The sequence below is a fragment of the Babylonia areolata genome, chromosome 28, assembly GCF_041734735.1.
Source record: "Babylonia areolata isolate BAREFJ2019XMU chromosome 28, ASM4173473v1, whole genome shotgun sequence".
NCBI lineage: Eukaryota > Metazoa > Mollusca > Gastropoda > Neogastropoda > Buccinidae > Babylonia > Babylonia areolata.
Window position 1 is genome coordinate 3,864,968 of NC_134903.1, and position 18,122 is coordinate 3,883,089.

Sequence of the window (18,122 nt, forward strand, 5' to 3'; positions counted from 1 at the left end):
TCTTCTGCTGGTGGGCTCTGCAGTCATGAAATACTGGCTGGTACACCCATGGGGATACTTCTTTTAATGCTGTCGCAAATTGCATTCTATGGTCTCTTTTGCCTCTTAAAGGAGTGTCCTGTGCGTGCCTGCACCCATCGTGAACACAGCGCAGGCCTCCAAGGGTGGTGCAGGATTGTTCCAAGGGCGGGTGGAGACAGTGCTTCTCTGGGTCCTCCCCAGCACCTACGGGTGTTTCTCTTTCTTCCCCTAGCTGAAGTCTAATGCTCTTTCAGTGGAGTCGGGGAACAAAATCAGAGTGAAGCATCTTTCCCACAAACACACCACCATGGATCAAAAGTCCAACACCTAACCCACTCTGCCTGTGTCCCTTCCCCCTCACCCCCCCCTCCCCTCTCAACCCCCCACCCCCCAAACCCCCTCCCCCACCTCAATCCCATGCTTGCTCAGAACGAAATCTACACCAACAGTTCCATCAGTTATTCTGACGTATGATAATGTCATAGTTTGTACCCAGATCTCTCGTTTCTCGTCTGTACAAATCATGTATATGTATGATTTCTCTGCAAGGATGTATGCAAGGATGTATGCATGCATATCTTTGCATTAAGTTCAAACAGCAATGTACGTATGCGAGTGTCGGTCGGCGACGATGCGTATGTGAAGGTGTACATGCCTGTTAAGACACACAGCACTGCATACGTGGATGAAGAGAACTGGTTGCCAGGTTATCAGCGGTGCCCGTATGGTCAGAAAGTACAGAGGAGAAGACAACGACAATGACTACATGAGTGTGTGTATGTGATTATATGTCTGTGTACACAAGCATGCAGCAATATATATATATACACACACACAAAACATGCATGAAGTAAAAAAAATCGTTCTTCTTCTTCTTCTGCATTCGTATGTGCACAAGTGGACATTTAAGTGTATGACCATTTTTACCCCGCCATGTAGGCAGCCATACTCCGCTTTCGGGGATGAAGTAAAAAATGTTTTATCTCATTCCACCCTCCACACCAGCTCTGTTTGGGCACCAGTTTGTGACTCCCCCTCCCTAACTCATCAAACTGCTTTTTCAACCTTTCCGTTTTCAACAAGGGATGGGACATGACTCTTGATAAACTTCCTGACAACTTGCCGACAAATTTGGGGCACATCGAACATTTTCAGGCACTTTCTGCTGTTGCTGTTGTTGTTGTTGTTGTTGTTGTTGTTGCTGCGAAGTTTTGTTTAAGACCCCAGCTAGAAAGTGGGCCAGTGACTAAACAAACTGTCCCAAGATGTATACAGTGCTCATCATCCTGATGCTAATGCTTGGAACGATGGCTGTAAAAACAGTGACAGGTGAGGCAATGCGTCATCGATCCATGCCATGCCAAACGCCATTCCTTTAAGACACGACCATCATTCATACATTAATCTAACCCAGACAGTCAGGTCAGCAGTTGTCTCCTCTGCTGTTCACATGGTCATGGCTAGACACGACTGGACACGACAATTATGGACATGACAGCTGCTGTTCACATGGTCATGGCTAGACACAACTGGACACGACAATTATGGACATGACAGCTGCTGTTCACATGGTCATGGCTAGACACGACTGTCATTGGACACAACTGTCACTGGACACGACAATTATGGACATGACAGTCATGGACACGACTGTCACGGACACAACAATCATTGACATGACAATCACGGACAACGACTATCATGAACACAACAATCATGGAAATGACTGTCATGGACACGACTATCATGGACAACGACTGTCACAAACACACAAAACTGACAGGGTTAAAAACTCAAGGAAGAAAGTGACCAAAGGGCGGGGTCTTTCCGTCACGGGTGGCGCAGCGCTGCGCAGCGTGGTCTAGTTTCCGGACATGGTGGTTGGCTGGTGGCCCCAGTCGTAGTAAGGGTAGACGGGAGCGTAGTCCATGTTGCCCCGCGTGTGGTCGTTGTCCTCATCGTCCTTGATGTTCACCTTGCCAAAGACGCACTCATTGTAGGACGGGGGCGCTGCAACAACAGGCACACCAAAACAATCACTTGATGCTCACCTTTGCCAAAAACAGGCACACCAAAACAATCACTTGATGTTCACCTTGCCAAACACCACTGTTCTAAAAATAGATGGATAGCTCATTGGCCAGGAAAGCTGAAGCCAACTAGACGCCATAATGTTACATGTATCCGGCTGTCAGTGCATTGAGAAGTTGTCTGCTAACTGGTGGTAGTCTCTGGACTGTAACTATGTATCTTCGATGAAATCGTCTAATGCATGCCCCCACGACATGCCAAATGTTGTGTCTTGATTGATATTTGCCAATGGTTTATTTACCAAAGTTATTACAGGAAAACAGTGCAGTGACATGTAATGCAAATCTGCTGTGGAGGCACACATAGAAATGTCAACTTAACTCAACGCCGAGAGCAAGTGAAAGCTTGACGTAAAGCCAGCTGAGCGCTCGGCTACATATATGAAGTTACCGCTTCGCACTATACTGAATATATGTGTAGCAAAATGGCCGATTGAACACTTCCACTGGCTTCAGTTAGCACAGGGGCTCAAAGAAAGCATGCGCTATCCACCTATTTTTAGAGCAGTGGCCAAACACGCACTCGTTGTTGGATGGGGGCGCCGCAACTACAGGCACACTAAAACAATCACAGTCAGTTTCTCAAGGAGGTGTCACTGAGTTCCGACAAAATCCAACGTACTTAGTCAGGCCTTGAGTGCATGCATATATAGTTGTATACCTATCAGAGTGGATTTCTTCCGCAGAATTTCACCTGATGACATCACTTATGTTGCCAAGCTTTCTATTTCAGTACACCACGTGCATTTTCAATACAGCAATCTGTCAAAATTCCATTTCACCCCCCCCCCCTCCACCCTCCATCCTCAAAGTCCCATACTCACACAGGTTCGGAACACTGCTAGGAGAACTGGATCCGAACTGATTCTGCCACGACACCTATTTGAACAAACAGTGTGTGTTTTCTATATCTTCTTCTTCTTCATTCGTGGGGTGCAACTCTCACGTTCACTTGTATGCACACGAGTGGGCTTTTATGTGTATGACCGTTTTTACCCCCCACCATGTAGGCAGCCATGCTCCGTTTTCAGGGGTGTTTTCTATATAATAATCTTCATCCAAATTCCCTTTCCCCTCCCCCCAACCCCCCCCCCCCCCCCCACCCCCCCCCCCACCCCACCCCCACACACACACACACAAACAAGTCCAATACTCACGCATGTCGGGCACACTGCCGGGCGGCATGACGGGGGCAGTGGGTTCCATTGCAGGCGGGGGGTAGGGCATGGCGCCGGCCCCTTCAGGTGGGGGGTACATGATGCCGGGGGGTGGGCCGTAGCCGGCCTGTGGGGGGGCGGGGAGGGGGCCGGGGGCGCGGGGTGGGTACATCTCCACCACCTGGCGTAGGGGGATGGTGCCGATGATGATCTCCAGGGGCACCTCCAGATCCAGGGCCGGGCCGGACGGGTCCACGTTCAGCTGGTGGTCATGGCGATTATCATGAATATTATGGTGATAATGATGATGATGATGATGATAATGATGATAGTGATCATGATGATGATGATGATGATATATGGGCCCGACGTTTCACGTTCAGGTGGTGGTCATGGTAATTATGATAATTATGATAATGATGATGATGATGATGATGATGATGATGATGACAGTGATAATGATGATACATGGGCCCGACAGTCCATTTCAGCTGTTGGTTAGCGTCATGGACTGATGCCTGGGAGGATGCGGGTTCGAATCCCAGAGGAGTTGGGTTTTTCAGCCCATGGCCGGCTCCTACCCAGATTTGAGTGTGCTGTGGGCTTAAATGAGGAGACTGGCACCACACAGTCGAGTGTCATCCACTTCAAGGATGCATCTTTGGGTGTGCTGCTCTAATTACCTGACCAACACTGCAAGTGTCTGTATCTCTCAGGCCTAATTGACTCCGGGATATCATTATGACAGGAAGCGTAGAGAGTACAGCATTGTCACGCAGTCCCAAACCAAAATGGACCTCCATAGCAACATCGACATTGTCATCCTCCTCCTCCTTCATCATCATCAATATAAACAAAACAGTCTTGAAGTCTGTGGCCTTTCATGCCCTGCTCTGTGCTTGGGGTGAGTCCTGTCAATGTCTTCAGTGTCGGCAGATTCATGGGGGGCTGTTGTTTGACGAACATGGTGGTGGTGTCCACTCTGGGAGGGACGCTCACTCAGTCTGGCTCCGAGACTGAGCCATTATTGTCGTTAGACAGTAGGGGGCTTAGTAGGTGGTGTCCTAAGTATGTTAAATCAGAACAGGCACCACTGAACACCACCGAAGTGACTCAGCAGCAGTGCAGGGTCTCCTCTGGTGTGTGGCCTCCTGAAACCTAACATCAATGGTTCCCTGCGGGCTGCCAACACTGGAACTGTGACAGACGAACCCAGGTGTGGCCATGTATGGGGGAATGTAAATGAGCATCGTGGGAGTAATGCCACTGAAACGGTGCAGATGATGTGGCAGCAAAAAAAAAAAAAAAAAAAATATATATATATATATATATATATATATATATGTATATGATGATGATACTGATGATGATATATGGGCGCAATGGGTCCACGTTCAGCTGGTGGTGATGACAATGATAATCATAATGATGATAATAATAATGGGCCCGACGGTCTACACTGAGCTGGTGGTGATGATGATAACAATGACAATCATGATGTTGACAATGATGATGATATACGGGCAATGTTCAGCTGGTGGTGATCATGATGATGATGATAATGATGTTAATGATAATAATGGGCCCAACAGGTCCACGTTCAGCTGGTGGTGGTGATGATCATGATGATGATTATGATAATAATATAATGATAATGGGCCTGTGGGGTCCATGTTCACACACACACACACACACACACACACACACACACACACACACACACACACACACACACACACACACGCGCGCGCGCGCGCGCGCGCGCACGCACACACACACACACACACACACACACACACACACACACACACACACACACACACACACAGAAACACATGCACACATACACGCACACACACATCAATCCCCCTACACACAACCTACCACAAACATACACCACACTCCCCGACACACACCACCCACCACCACCCTCACCCCCACCCCACACACACACCCTTCCCCCCAAAGCCCCACACGCCCCCCCACACACCACCCCAACACAACACCCTCACCCACCCCCCACACACACCCTTCCCCCCCCAAAGCCCCACACGCCCCCCACACACCACCCCACACACCACCCTCACCCACCCCACACACACACCCTTCCCCCCAAAGCCCCACACGCCCCCCACACACCACCCCACACACCACCCCAACACAACACCCTCACCCACCCCCCACACACACCCTTCCCCCCAAAGCCCCACACGCCCCCCACACACCACCCCACACACCACCCTCACCCACCCCACACACACACCCTTCCCCCCAAAGCCCCACACGCCCCCCACACACCACCCCACACACCACCCTCACCCACCCCACACACACACCCTTCCCCCCAAAGCCCCACACGCCCCACACACATCACCCCACACCACCTTCACCCATCCCACACACACACCCTTCCAACAAAAGCCCCACACGCCCACCCACCTGCAGAATGTAGCGGATGTCGATGATGCTACAGCCCACCAGGTAGGAGGGGGGGAGGGGGGGCAGCACAAACTGCTGGCCCTCCCAGGAGAACGACTGCCCCTCGTTGATGACGCCCTGGGTCACCTTCCCCACATCCTTGGAGGACGATCGGCTCTTGCTGGTGGCATGGAACGTCGTGATCTGTCACACACACAGCCATGTGTTAATGATGATGATGATGATGATGATGGTGAGAATGATGATGATGATGATGATAATGATGATGGTGAGAATGATGATGATGATGATGATGATGATGGTGAGAATGATGATGATGATAATGATAATGATGATAATGATGCCCTGGGTCACCCTTGCCCACTTCCTTGCAGGACGATCAGCTCTTGGTGGTCAATGGATAAACAATAATTATACACACTTGTATCTTGCCTTGACGTGTGACCACAAATGACTAGGTGACTGGAGGCAGGGTAAAACCCAGAGTAATGCCTTGATGTGTCACCACAAATGACTGGGTGTGATTGGAGGCAGGGTAAAACCCAGAGTAATGCCTTGATGTGTGACCACAAATGACTAGATGATTGGAGGCAGGGTAAAACCCAGAGTAATGCCTTGATGTGTGAGCACAAACGACTGGGTGACTGGAGGCCAGTCCAGAATGACCCCGGGGTAAAAACCAGCATGGAGTAGTTTGACACTGTTACACCCGACTTTCAACACAGCCGATAATTTCCTCTGTCAGAAACCAGCTTTCCTCTGACTCACATCACAGCAAGTCATCAAAGAATCAGTATCAGTATCAGTATCAGTATCAGTAGCTCAAGGAGGCGTCACTGCGTTCGGACAAATCCATATACGCTACACCACATCTGCTAAGCAGAAGCCTGACCATCAGCGTAACCCAACGCACTTAGTCAGGCCTTGAGAAAAAAAGAAATGAAAATGAATAGAAAACAAACAAAAAAATTAATAAAAAATAAAAAAGCAAAAAAATATTTAAATATATTAAGAAAAAGAAAAAAAAAGATTGAATGATAAAGAAGTAAATGAATAAATATGTTCAGAAAAAAAGAAAGAAAAAAAAAGAATCAGACTATATAAACACCCCCATATCCCTCCCTCCCACTGAAAATGGAGTGTGGCTGCCTAAATGTGATGGGGTAGAAAAAAGAAAAAAAAACAACCCAGTCATAAACATGAAGTCCAATGATGGATACAAGTAAACATGAACGCTGAACCTGAACGTTTAAAAGCGAACTGATCACAGCCAAGCGCACTTCTACTTTCTGAAAACTCCCAAGATATCACAGTGAAGAATTAACCCTTTCACCGCCAGTCAATTCTGAGTACAAAATTTCCTTGTGGTATAAACACAGAAAAGACAGTGGCTAAGAATAGCTGGGAATTCCCCCTGCGATGTATAGAAAATATGGCCTATCCTACCACCGAACATTAAGAGCAGTATGTTCACAGATAACAGACCAATGAATGGTCACCTTTCAGTGACATGGGTCCTCTACCACGCCTGTGCATAAATGCGAGCTTGGCAGTGAAAGGGTTAAAAGGATAAGGTTCAAGGTCCCATAACCCTTCATGGCCGTCGGAAGCATCCATCCAGTCACATACACTGTGTTCATGACTCGGCATAGAAAGGCAAGGCTGAATCCTCTCAATCCATCATTTTTAACCATTCCCAACCCGAAGTCAGGTTCCCATTCACACCTGGGCGGAGTGAGGAAATGTGCAGTGAAGTACCTTTCCCCAGGACACAACACCAGGCCTCAAACCCTGATCACTGGTGAACACTGGATCAGAAGTCCAACGCCTGACTGAATCTTCCATGGCGCCCCTTAATCTCACAGTGACGGGTGTCGTGGCCGAATGATTAGAGCACCAGATTCTCACTCAAGTGTCCTGTGTTCGATCCCAGTTTTGATGCACCTGATGGGTTAAGGGTTGAGATTTTTTATAATTCCCAGGTCAACATATCTGTAAATGCCTGAACCCCCTTCATGGTGTATACACAAGCAGAAGATCAAATACACACGTTTAAGATTCTGCAATACTTGTCAGCATTCAGACGGTTACGGAAACAAGAACATAATACCAACAACCACAAGCTCAGAAGTGGAGTATGGCTGCCTATATGGCAGGGGAGGAAGGAGGCGGGGGGAAGGTAAAAATAGTCCTACACACAAAAGCCCACTCCCACATACGAGAGAACATGGAAGCTTCAGCCTGAAAACACAGCAGAAAAAGAAGAATCTTGCAGTGAAAACGTACGGCCAAAAAAAAAAAAAAAAAACCTCTGCAGCACTCACCATGCTCAGTTCGACATAGGATCGGTCCATCTGCCGGTTGCTGTTGTTCTCGATGTCGGCGAAGAGGGCGATTGCCTCCCCTGGCACATAGCCGCGGCGCTCCAGGCGGAAGGTGGCCACGATAGGCCCTGAGGCGCAGCACAGACAGCAGATCATCTTCTGGTTGTGGCCCTCCACCGGCATCTGGGGCAGTGTAGGGGTGTGTGTTGTATTGCACTGGCTTACTAGTACTTTGGTTGTGTTGTGTTGTGTTGTGTTGTGTGTTGTGGTGTGTTGTGTGTTGTGTGTGGTGTGGTGTGTGGTGTTGTGTGCTGTGTGGTGTGGTATGTGGTGTGTGTTGTGTGGTGTTGTGTGTTGTGTTGTGTGGTGTTGTGTTGTGTGGTGTTGTGTTTTGTGTTTTGTGTTGTGTGGTGTGGTGTGGTGTGGTGGTGTGTGGTGTTGTGTTGTGTTGGGTTGGGTTGGGTTGTGTTGGGTTGTGTTCGGTTGTGGTTGTTGTGTTGTGTTGGGTTTTGTTGTGTTGTGTTGGGTTGTACTGTACTGTACTGTACTGAGTTACTTTTTAGTCACAGCAGATTGAAGTGTGGTGGGGTGGGGTGGGGTGGGGTGTGGTGTGGGTGGAGTGGTGGGGTGTGGTGGCGTGGTGTGGTGTGGTGTAGGTGTGGTGGTGTGGTTTGGTGTGGTGGGGTGGTGGGGTGTGGTGGTGTGTGGTGTGGGTGTGGTGGTGGGGTGGTGTGGTGGGTGTGGTGGGGTGTGGAGTGGGGTGGTATGGCATGGTGTGGTGTGGTGTGGTGTGTTGTGGGTGGTGTGGTGTGGTGTGGTGTGGTGGGGTGGGGTGGGGTGGGGTGGGGTGGGGTGGGGTGGTATGGTGTGGGTGGGTTGGTGTGCTATGGTGTGGGTGGGTTGGTGTGGTATGGTGTGGTGGGGGGGAGGTGTGATGTGGTAGGGGGAGGTGGGGGGGGGTTGTGTTGTGTTGTGTTGTGTTGTGTTGTGTTGCTCTTTAGTCACAGCAGATTTCACTCACTGTTACCAATCTGTGCTTTATTTTCTTCACATAAGCAATTATGTAGAAAAAAAAACAACAAAAAACATCCATTTTGATAGGAAAACAAACACCGACAGTCAGAAAAAAATAATAATAAAGGTGGTGCTGCACTGTAGCGATACGCTCTCAATGGAGAGAGCAGCCGACATTTCACAGAGAGAAATCTGTTGTGACAAACAGTAACAAACACAAATCAGTCGAGTACAGTACAGTACAGTACAATACAGTACAATGCAATCCAATTCGACACAACACAAATTCATACAATACAATACGATCGAGTACAATACATTATAACACAATGCAACATAATACATTAAAATACAACGCAATACAGCACAACACAACACATTCCATTACAACACAATACACAACACAACCTAAACCAACCAAACATAACCCAACACATCACAATACATTACATTACATTACAGCACAACACAACCCAACCCAACACATCACAACACATTACAGCACAGCACAGCACAGCACAGCACAGCACAGCACAGCACAGCACAACACACTTATCACCTGCGCATTCTGGTCGGCGTTCAGGTCCAGAATGCTGATGACGGTGAAGGCTCGCTTGCACGTGTGGTCAAACTTCCAGGGCTTGTCGATGATGCCTTTGACGGAGTAACGCACATAGCCATGGGCCCCCTCGAAGGACGAGGGCAGGTTGGGGGGCAGGATGAAACAGAAGGGGAATGTGTGACGTCCTCTAGGGAGCTTGGTCGTGTTGCTGCCCTGGTTCTGCCCTGAGGAGGTATATGAGCATATGTGTGTGTGGGGGGTCAGTATATGTGCGTGGGGCTGGGACCCATTTTGGGGTCAAATGTCAATGTGGCCCAGAACCCCCGGTCCTTATACTACTACAGTGGTTAAGATGCTTATCCGCCAACACAGTGTCCGTTAGGGCCTGGGTTCGCTTCTTCTTTTTCTTCTTCGTTCGTTGGCTGCAAGTCTCATGTGCACTGAGTACACGAGTGGGCTTTTACGTGTATGACCATTCTTACCCTACCACGTAGGCAGCCATACTCTGTTTTCGGGGGGGGGTCTGGCTTCAAGTCCTGGTCTTGCCCTCTGTCCCGAGTTTGACAGGAAAATCAAACTGAGCGCTCGTCATTCGGTCAGAACGTCGTATCAAGTTATGGTGCCCAGAGCCTCGCTGACCACTAAGGCCATCTCAAGGCGATCGCCACGTTAGCATCTACTTCAGGTTCATTCGGACAGATGATAAACTGAGGTCGCAAATGCACACATAGTATACACACTCATACACCCACATCCACACACACACACACACACACACACACACACACACACACACACACACACACACTCACACACACACACACACACACACATACATAAAACACACACCCATCCACTCATCCCCACCCCCTCACACACACACACACACACACACACACACACACACACACACACACACACACAGAGCTGCACTTCCACCCCACAGGGACTCACAGATGCCATAGAGGAGAACGTCCTGGTTGAAGTATGCCTCGCTGGCAGAGTAGTGACGAGTTTCTGTCCTCCGGTCTTTGCCTGACCCTGTCGAATGCTGCTCCGTCCAGTGCACATAGGCCTTGCCTTCAAACCTCAGACGTACACCTGTGTCAAAACATCAACACCATCTATTAAAGATGTACACATAATAGCACCCCCGAAAACGGAGTATGGCTGCCTACATGGCGGGGTAAAAACGGTCATACACGTAAAAGCCCACTCGTGTACATACGAGTGAACGTGGGAGTTGCAGCCCACGAATGCAGAAGAAGAAGGAAGAAGTACACATAATAGCAACAAGCTTCAGTGCACACAGGACTTGCCTTCAAACCTCAGACGTACACCTGTGTCAAAACAGCAACACCATCAATTAAAGACGTACACATTACAGCAACAAGCTCCAATTTTTCAAACCTCAGACGCACACTTGTGCACAAACCAAAACATCATCAACACCATCAATTAAAGACATACATGTAACAGCAACAAACTCCAGTGGAAATACACCTTGCCCACGGCTGTTGGCCCGAAAGCTTTTAGCTGGGCCAGTTTTCTCTGCTAAAAACAGTAAGATGAAACTGGCACGGCTAAACACCCGCGCAGTACCCCACTGAGCTGAATGGGTACACCGCGCGAGCACAGACGGTAATGCCAAGCCGGCCTCTTGTGTGAATGTGTGCCTTCATGTTTTACATTTATTTGCTTATTTATCATCATTGTTGTCTTTTTTATTCTTTTTTTTATTATTACTACTACCTTTTTATATTATAATTATCATTTATGTATTTATTTATTTATGTAAGCTTATCTATTATTTATTCACTTTTCTCAAGGCCTGACTAAGCGCGTTGGGTTACGCTGCTGGTCAGGCATCTGCTTGGCAGATGTGGTGTAGCGTATATGGATTTGTCCAAACGCAGTGACGCCTCCTTGAGCTACTGAAACTGAAACTGAAACGGCCTCTTGTCTGTGCTTCACACACACACGCACAGACTGAGGCGGTGATATCGCCTGTCAGATTGAGCTCGGTGCAGGGGCGGCAGGGACTTACACGTGACGGTACTCTTGAGATAACTGCTAATTATTAATGTTACACTGCCCACACACACGAAAGATTAAACTGGCTACAATTCAACTGTGAGAAGGGAGCGATTCAAAATGAAACGTAAAACACACAAAACGTTGTTTTCTAAAACAGGCAAAAGTAAGAGAGAGATCAATGAAGAGTATAAATCCACTTCCTCTTCACATTGAGCACTTGAATAACGGAAGTTATCTGTTGGTAGAAAAGGTGTTTTTTTAATAAAATAAAATAAAAAACAAGCGAGTTTCAAGCACTTCTCACATTTCTCACATACATAAACAATTTCCACGTATTGAGTACAACGTCAGGAAAAAGCAAACAATGAGATCCACACACACACACACACACACACATTCACTTAAGGACTATCGGACAAAGTAACATACACACACACTGTGTCACACACACACACACACACACTGTCACACACACACACACACTGTCACACACACACACACACTGTCACACACACTGTCACACACACACACACACACACACACACACACACACGGTGTCACACACACACACACACACACACACTGTCACACACACACACACACACTGTCACATACCCACACACTGTCACACACACACACACACACACACACACTGTCACGCACGCACGCGCGCACACACACAAACACGCACACACACACACACACACACACTATGACACATGCATGCACACACACACACACACACACACACACACACACACACACACTTGTACCCACCAATGGTGAAATGAATGTCTTCTGTATGTAAGAATCAATAGACAACTGCTGCCACATCACACACATAACTATACATGTTGACATGACGATACTCCACAGGTGCATGATCAAGAATGCAGATTAGGACAAGCTATTGCTCATTAGCATTATCTGACTGACATGCTTGTTTTTTCTTTCTTTTGTTCTTTGCACATATCATGGGATCTGAGATAATACATTTCAACACAAAGAAATGTTTTTCACTCCCTTGCCGTTCTATGTACACAGGGTTGGCTTCTCATTCAAACATAATCAGTTGCCACAGTGGTGCAGTTCTCAGGCAATAAAAGGAGATAAAAAGAGAGTTATGTACAGCTGTAGGAACAACCAACACAATGTTAATCACAGTTACAAGACAACATGGAGCTATGTACACTTGGACTTGGAGGAATCAAATACTGTTCATTTACATGAATGAATGAGACACAGCACTATGTATGGTTGCAAGACTAAAATAAGCATGGACCTCACATGCACCCACCTCTCATGGACATTTCCTCGGTCAGCTCAATGGTGCAGTGACCCTGCACATTCTGACCAGCGTAGTACACGCCTTGGGAGTTGTCCAGAGTGATTTCAAAGATGTTCAGCTTTCCCATTCTGTCAGACAGCCAACCAACCATTTCTGACTCATGTCTGTAAGTTTCCATTTCACTTTCAGTTCAAAGGAGGTGGACCGATCAATTGTTCTACACCGCGTTTGCTTCAAACAAAAACAAGAAACAACAACAACAAGAGAAGAAAAAAAAAAAAAAAAAATGGAGCTGGAGATGCCTGAACTACACACACTACTGACACTGAAACAGATGCCTGAACTTCACACACTATTGACACTGAAAGAGATGCCTGAACTACACACACTATTGACACTGAAAGATGCCTGAACTACACACACTATTGACACTGAAAGAGATGCCTGAACTACACACACTATTGACACTGAAAGATGCCTGAACTACACACACTATTGACACTGAAAGATGCCTGAACTACACACACTATTGACACTGAAAGATGCCTGAACTACACACACTATTGACACTGAAAGAGATGCCTGAACTACACACACTATTGACACTGAAAGAGATGCCTGAACTACACACACTATTGACACTGAAAGAGATGCCTGAACTACACACACTATTGAAACTGAAAGAGATGCCTGAACTACACACACTACTGACACTGAAAGAGATGCCTGAACTACACACACTATTGAAACTGAAAGAGATGCCTGAACTACACACACTACTGACACTGAAAGAGATGCCTGAAATACACACACTACTGACACTGAAAGAGATGCCTGAACTACACACACTATTGAAACTGAAAGAGATGCCTGAACTTCACACACTACTGACACTGAAAGAGATGCCTGAACTACACACACTACTGACACTGAAAGAGATGCCTGAACTACACACACTACTGACACTGAAAGAGATGCCTGAACTACACAAACTACTGACACTGAAAGAGATGCCTGAACTACACACACTACTGACACTGAAAGAGATGCCTGAACTACACACACTATTGACACTGAAAGATGCCTGAACTACACACACTATTGACACTGAAAGATGCCTGAACTACACACACTACTGACACTGAAAGAGATGCCTGAACTACACACACTATTGACACTGAAAGATGCCTGAAATACACACACTACTGACACTGAAAGAGATGCCTGAACTACACACACTACTGACACTGAAAGAGATGCCTGAACTACACAAACTACTGACACTGAAAGAGATGCCTGAAATACACACACTACTGACACTGAAAGAGATGCCTGAACTACACAAACTACTGACACTGAAAGAGATGCCTGAACTACACACACTATTGACACTGAAAGAGATGTCTCAACTACACACACTACTGACACTGAAAGAGATGCCTGAACTACACACACTATTGACACTGAAAGAGATGCCTGAACTACACACACTACTGACACTGAAAGAGATGCCTGAACTACACACACTACTGACACTGAAAGAGATGCCTGAACTACACACACCATTGACACTGAAAGAGATGCCTGAACTACACACACTACTGACACTGAAAGAGATGCCTGAACTACACACACTACTGACACTGAAAGAGATGCCTGAACTACACACACAATTGACACTGAAAGAGATGCCTGAACTACACACACTACTGACACTGAAAGAGATGCCTGAACTACACACACTATTGACACTGAAAGAGATGCCTGAACTACACACACTATGAACTACACACACTATTGACACTGAAAGAGATGCCTGAACTACACACACAATTGACACTGAAAGAGATGCCTGAACTACACACACTACTGACACTGAAAGAGATGCCTGAACTACACACACTATTGACACTGAAAGAGATGCCTGAACTACACACACTACTGACACTGAAAGAGATGCCTGAACTACACACACTATTGACACTGAAAGAGATGCCTGAACTACACACACTACTGACACTGAAAGAGATGCCTGAACTACACACACTACTGACACTGAAAGAGATGCCTGAACTACACACACTATTGACATTTTTAATTACACTGAAAAAGCCCACACCATACCCACGAGAAATGGCAAGGGAGGTGGTGCGGGGGGGGGGGGGGGGGTGCGGGGGGGAGTGGTGGGGGGCCAACATGAGTTACCAATGATATAGGTAACTCATGTGTTTCCACAAGGCTACCAGTCCTCTGGATCAGCCAGTGTCAAATGCTCCATGTTCACACTTCATGCTGGACCATTCACATTATACCAGGCCACAGGCACTAATATCACCCCTGGGATGTTGGTATGTCCACACTGGACCATTCACATTATTATGATTATACCAGGGGCATGGCACACTGAATGTGCATCAATGCAACAACAAAAGGCATCTTCTATAAAGTATTCAAATGAATGTCAATGTATGATAGTCAGTCGTGTCCGACTATGACCATCAGAACAGCAGAGGAGGCAACTGCTGTTCCGACTATTTGGGCTAGAATTTGATTATGGTGGAGAGTGTCTTGCCCAAGTACATCCCCACTTTCTCGGCCAAGAGGGTTTTAGGACAGTCGGCGTTGGGATGGTTCCAGAACGCCAACTAGCCCACAAGGCTGCAGCACTATGAGCCAGTGCAATTTTTCCTCCAAGTTTGAGAGTCATAGTCCTTCACAAAAGGCCAAGCTGTAAATGGTTTCCCACTGACTGGAGAAACCATTGATAATATAGCTCTCACTTTGCTGTTGGCCCAAATGTAAACTTATGTCAATCTGTGAGATGTCACTACAGTAAACATAACTACAAAGAGGTCGGGTGGTATTTTTCACTTTCTGTTTACAAGTCCAATTTTAGCATCCTAAATTATTGCACCTATTATACCGGCAATTTTTCTGCGTGTATGAAACGATATTTCCATCAGTAGATACAACCCAATTTTAAGTTAGATTTCGACTCTTATTTTGTATATTATTTTACTCCATTCTGATGCGGAATCAGTCACTAAACTAACGTGTCATCATCTTGTTTTTTTCCATTTTCATCCCACAAACCATGGAAATGTAACCAATGTGTGCAATAATTTAGGATGTTAAAATTGCACCCTTGTACTGGCTAACAAAAATGTTAGTCTTACCTTAGTTTAAGGACTGTTACTTCCTTTTCCCAGTTGCGAGGTTCGTGTTTCCACTGAAAAGATGCGAGCAGATGCACTGTCGGATCCGCCCTTTCGCAGCTTGTTTGTCACTGAGTTCTGGTCAACACCCACCCTGTTCAGTGAATTGCAACACCAACACACACAGAATCTTCGAAAGTTTTGCAAGGACCGCAAAATCGACGAGTTGCACGCGTACCTTACGCAATCAACCACTTCAGCTTCGGGAGGGGAGAACACTCCTCAAATGTTGATCATTTTTTATGAGGTCAGGCTCAGGTCACACGCCTAAAGGCCACACGTCTGTTTTGGAGAGTAGTAGAAAACACGAACTCCTCACTATGCGCGTGGATTCAGAACAGAACAAAAGATTTTTCCTGCAAAATATTCAGTTTCGGTTTCGCATCTATCTGATTTTTTATGTGCGTTCCGTTTCTATAATTACATCTAACTTCGAGGTGAACACTGAGATTAATAGCGTATAACTTAAGACATAATCGAAAGAATAACAATAACGCGTGTTGGATCTACAATGCACACTTATCATTCTGACCTCCAAGTATTCTGACCTCGCGCAATGTTTTCGTTACCGGATAAATAAAGTTGACAATCACAGATTGTGGTAAACCTTCGCAGTCGGAAAGAACTTGATAAGATAATTTTAAATAAAATCAAGAAGGGAAACGAACTGGCGCTAGAGAGACTAAGCTTGTATTGTAATTTCCATCTAGAGACAGTTGCGCGGGCCCTGCGGTTACTGACGGATGCCGGATAACTGAACAACAATTAAGACACAACAGTTAAATATAAAGGGCAAAACGGTTAGATAAAATAATTTATAGTACTGAACAATTAGATGAGTCATAAAAAAAACCCAGAAAATTGCAACAGTAAAGTTAATCGTCATTTTTGCAGCCGTGACCAACTATTCAGCGAAACATCTCGACTCAATTTCAAATTCAGCACAAAGAACAACTCGATCAACTTCAAATTTAGTGAAAGAAATTCAACTTTGCATCTTAGTGCTGCAGCCTTGGGGGCCACTAAATAGTTGGCCTTTGGGAACCATCCCATTGCAGACTGTCCTAAAACCCGAGTCTCAGAGAGTCAGTGGGTCAGTGTAACCCGGTTGGGCAAGACACTCGATCTCCACGGTACTGAATCAGATTCTCAGTAGCCCAGATAGTCCGGACAGCCGTGTTGCCTCCTCTGCTGTTCTGGTGGTCATAGTCGGACACGACTGACTATCTGTATCGCCGTATTTATTTATTTGTTATTATTATTATTTTTTTATTATTACCATTACTACTGCCTTTTTTATATATCATAATTATTATTTATTTATTTATTTATGTAACCTTATCTATTATTAATTTACCTTTTTTTTTCTTCTTTTTTTTCTCGAGGCCTGACTAAGCACGTTGGGTTCAGTACGCTGCTGGTCAGGCATCTGCTTGGCAGATGTGGTGTAGCGTATATGGATTTGTCCGAACGCAGTGACGCCTCCTTGAGCTACTGAAACTGAAACTGAAACTGAAACTGCCACTGGGCGGGAGGGTCTCGTCGTATCCCGCAAAGGACATGACTTTCATCACTCCGCAGTCATCGGTCTTGCTTTTTGCATCAATCGTTCTTCATACGTTACACATTTTACTCTGACACACTGGTACATCACCCACTGACTTCTTCTTCTTCTTCTGCGTTCACTCGTATGCACACGAGTGGGCTTTTACGTGTATGACCATTTTTACCCCGCCATGTAGGCAGCCATACTCCGTTTTCGGGGGTGTGCATGCTGGGTATGTTCTTGTTTCCATAACCCACCGAACGCTGACATGGATTACAGGATCTTTAACGTGCGTATTTGATCTTCTGCTTGCAACACACGAAGGGGGTTAAGGCACTAGCAGGTCTGCACATATGTTGACCTGGGAGATCGTAAAGATCTCCACCCTTTACCCACCAGGCGCCGCGCCGTCACCGTAATTCGAACCCG

At 46.4% G+C, this 18,122-nt stretch overlaps 1 protein-coding gene across 1 annotated transcript; it reads right to left on the reverse strand.

The window, feature by feature from the left end:
• Positions 1-461: 461 nt before the first annotated feature.
• LOC143301939 (arrestin domain-containing protein 3-like) lies at positions 462-16,325 on the reverse strand. The gene is made up of 8 exons (XM_076616393.1): positions 16,109-16,325; positions 12,942-13,060; positions 10,562-10,708; positions 9,605-9,831; positions 8,032-8,214; positions 5,708-5,890; positions 3,269-3,530; positions 462-2,031 (listed from the first exon to the last, which is right to left on the reverse strand). The coding sequence occupies exons 2-8, from the start codon at positions 13,057-13,059 to the stop codon at positions 1,883-1,885; spliced, it is 1,269 nt and encodes a 422-aa protein (XP_076472508.1). The 5' UTR covers position 13,060; positions 16,109-16,325; the 3' UTR covers positions 462-1,882.
• Positions 16,326-18,122: the final 1,797 nt, after the last annotated feature.

Bases quoted from the DNA above. Each gene is read 5' to 3' on its own strand.
- LOC143301939 (XM_076616393.1), bottom strand. From the start codon at position 13,059: ATGGGAAAGCTGAACATCTTTGAAATCACTCTGGACAACTCCCAAGGC. The intron at 8,215-9,604 runs GTGATAAGTGTG...ACACTGCCCCAG, and splicing joins ACGCCGACCAGAATGCGCAG to ATGCCGGTGGAGGGCCACAA. The intron at 5,891-8,031 runs GTGAGTGCTGCA...TGTGTGTGACAG, and splicing joins CCTATGTCGAACTGAGCATG to ATCACGACGTTCCATGCCAC.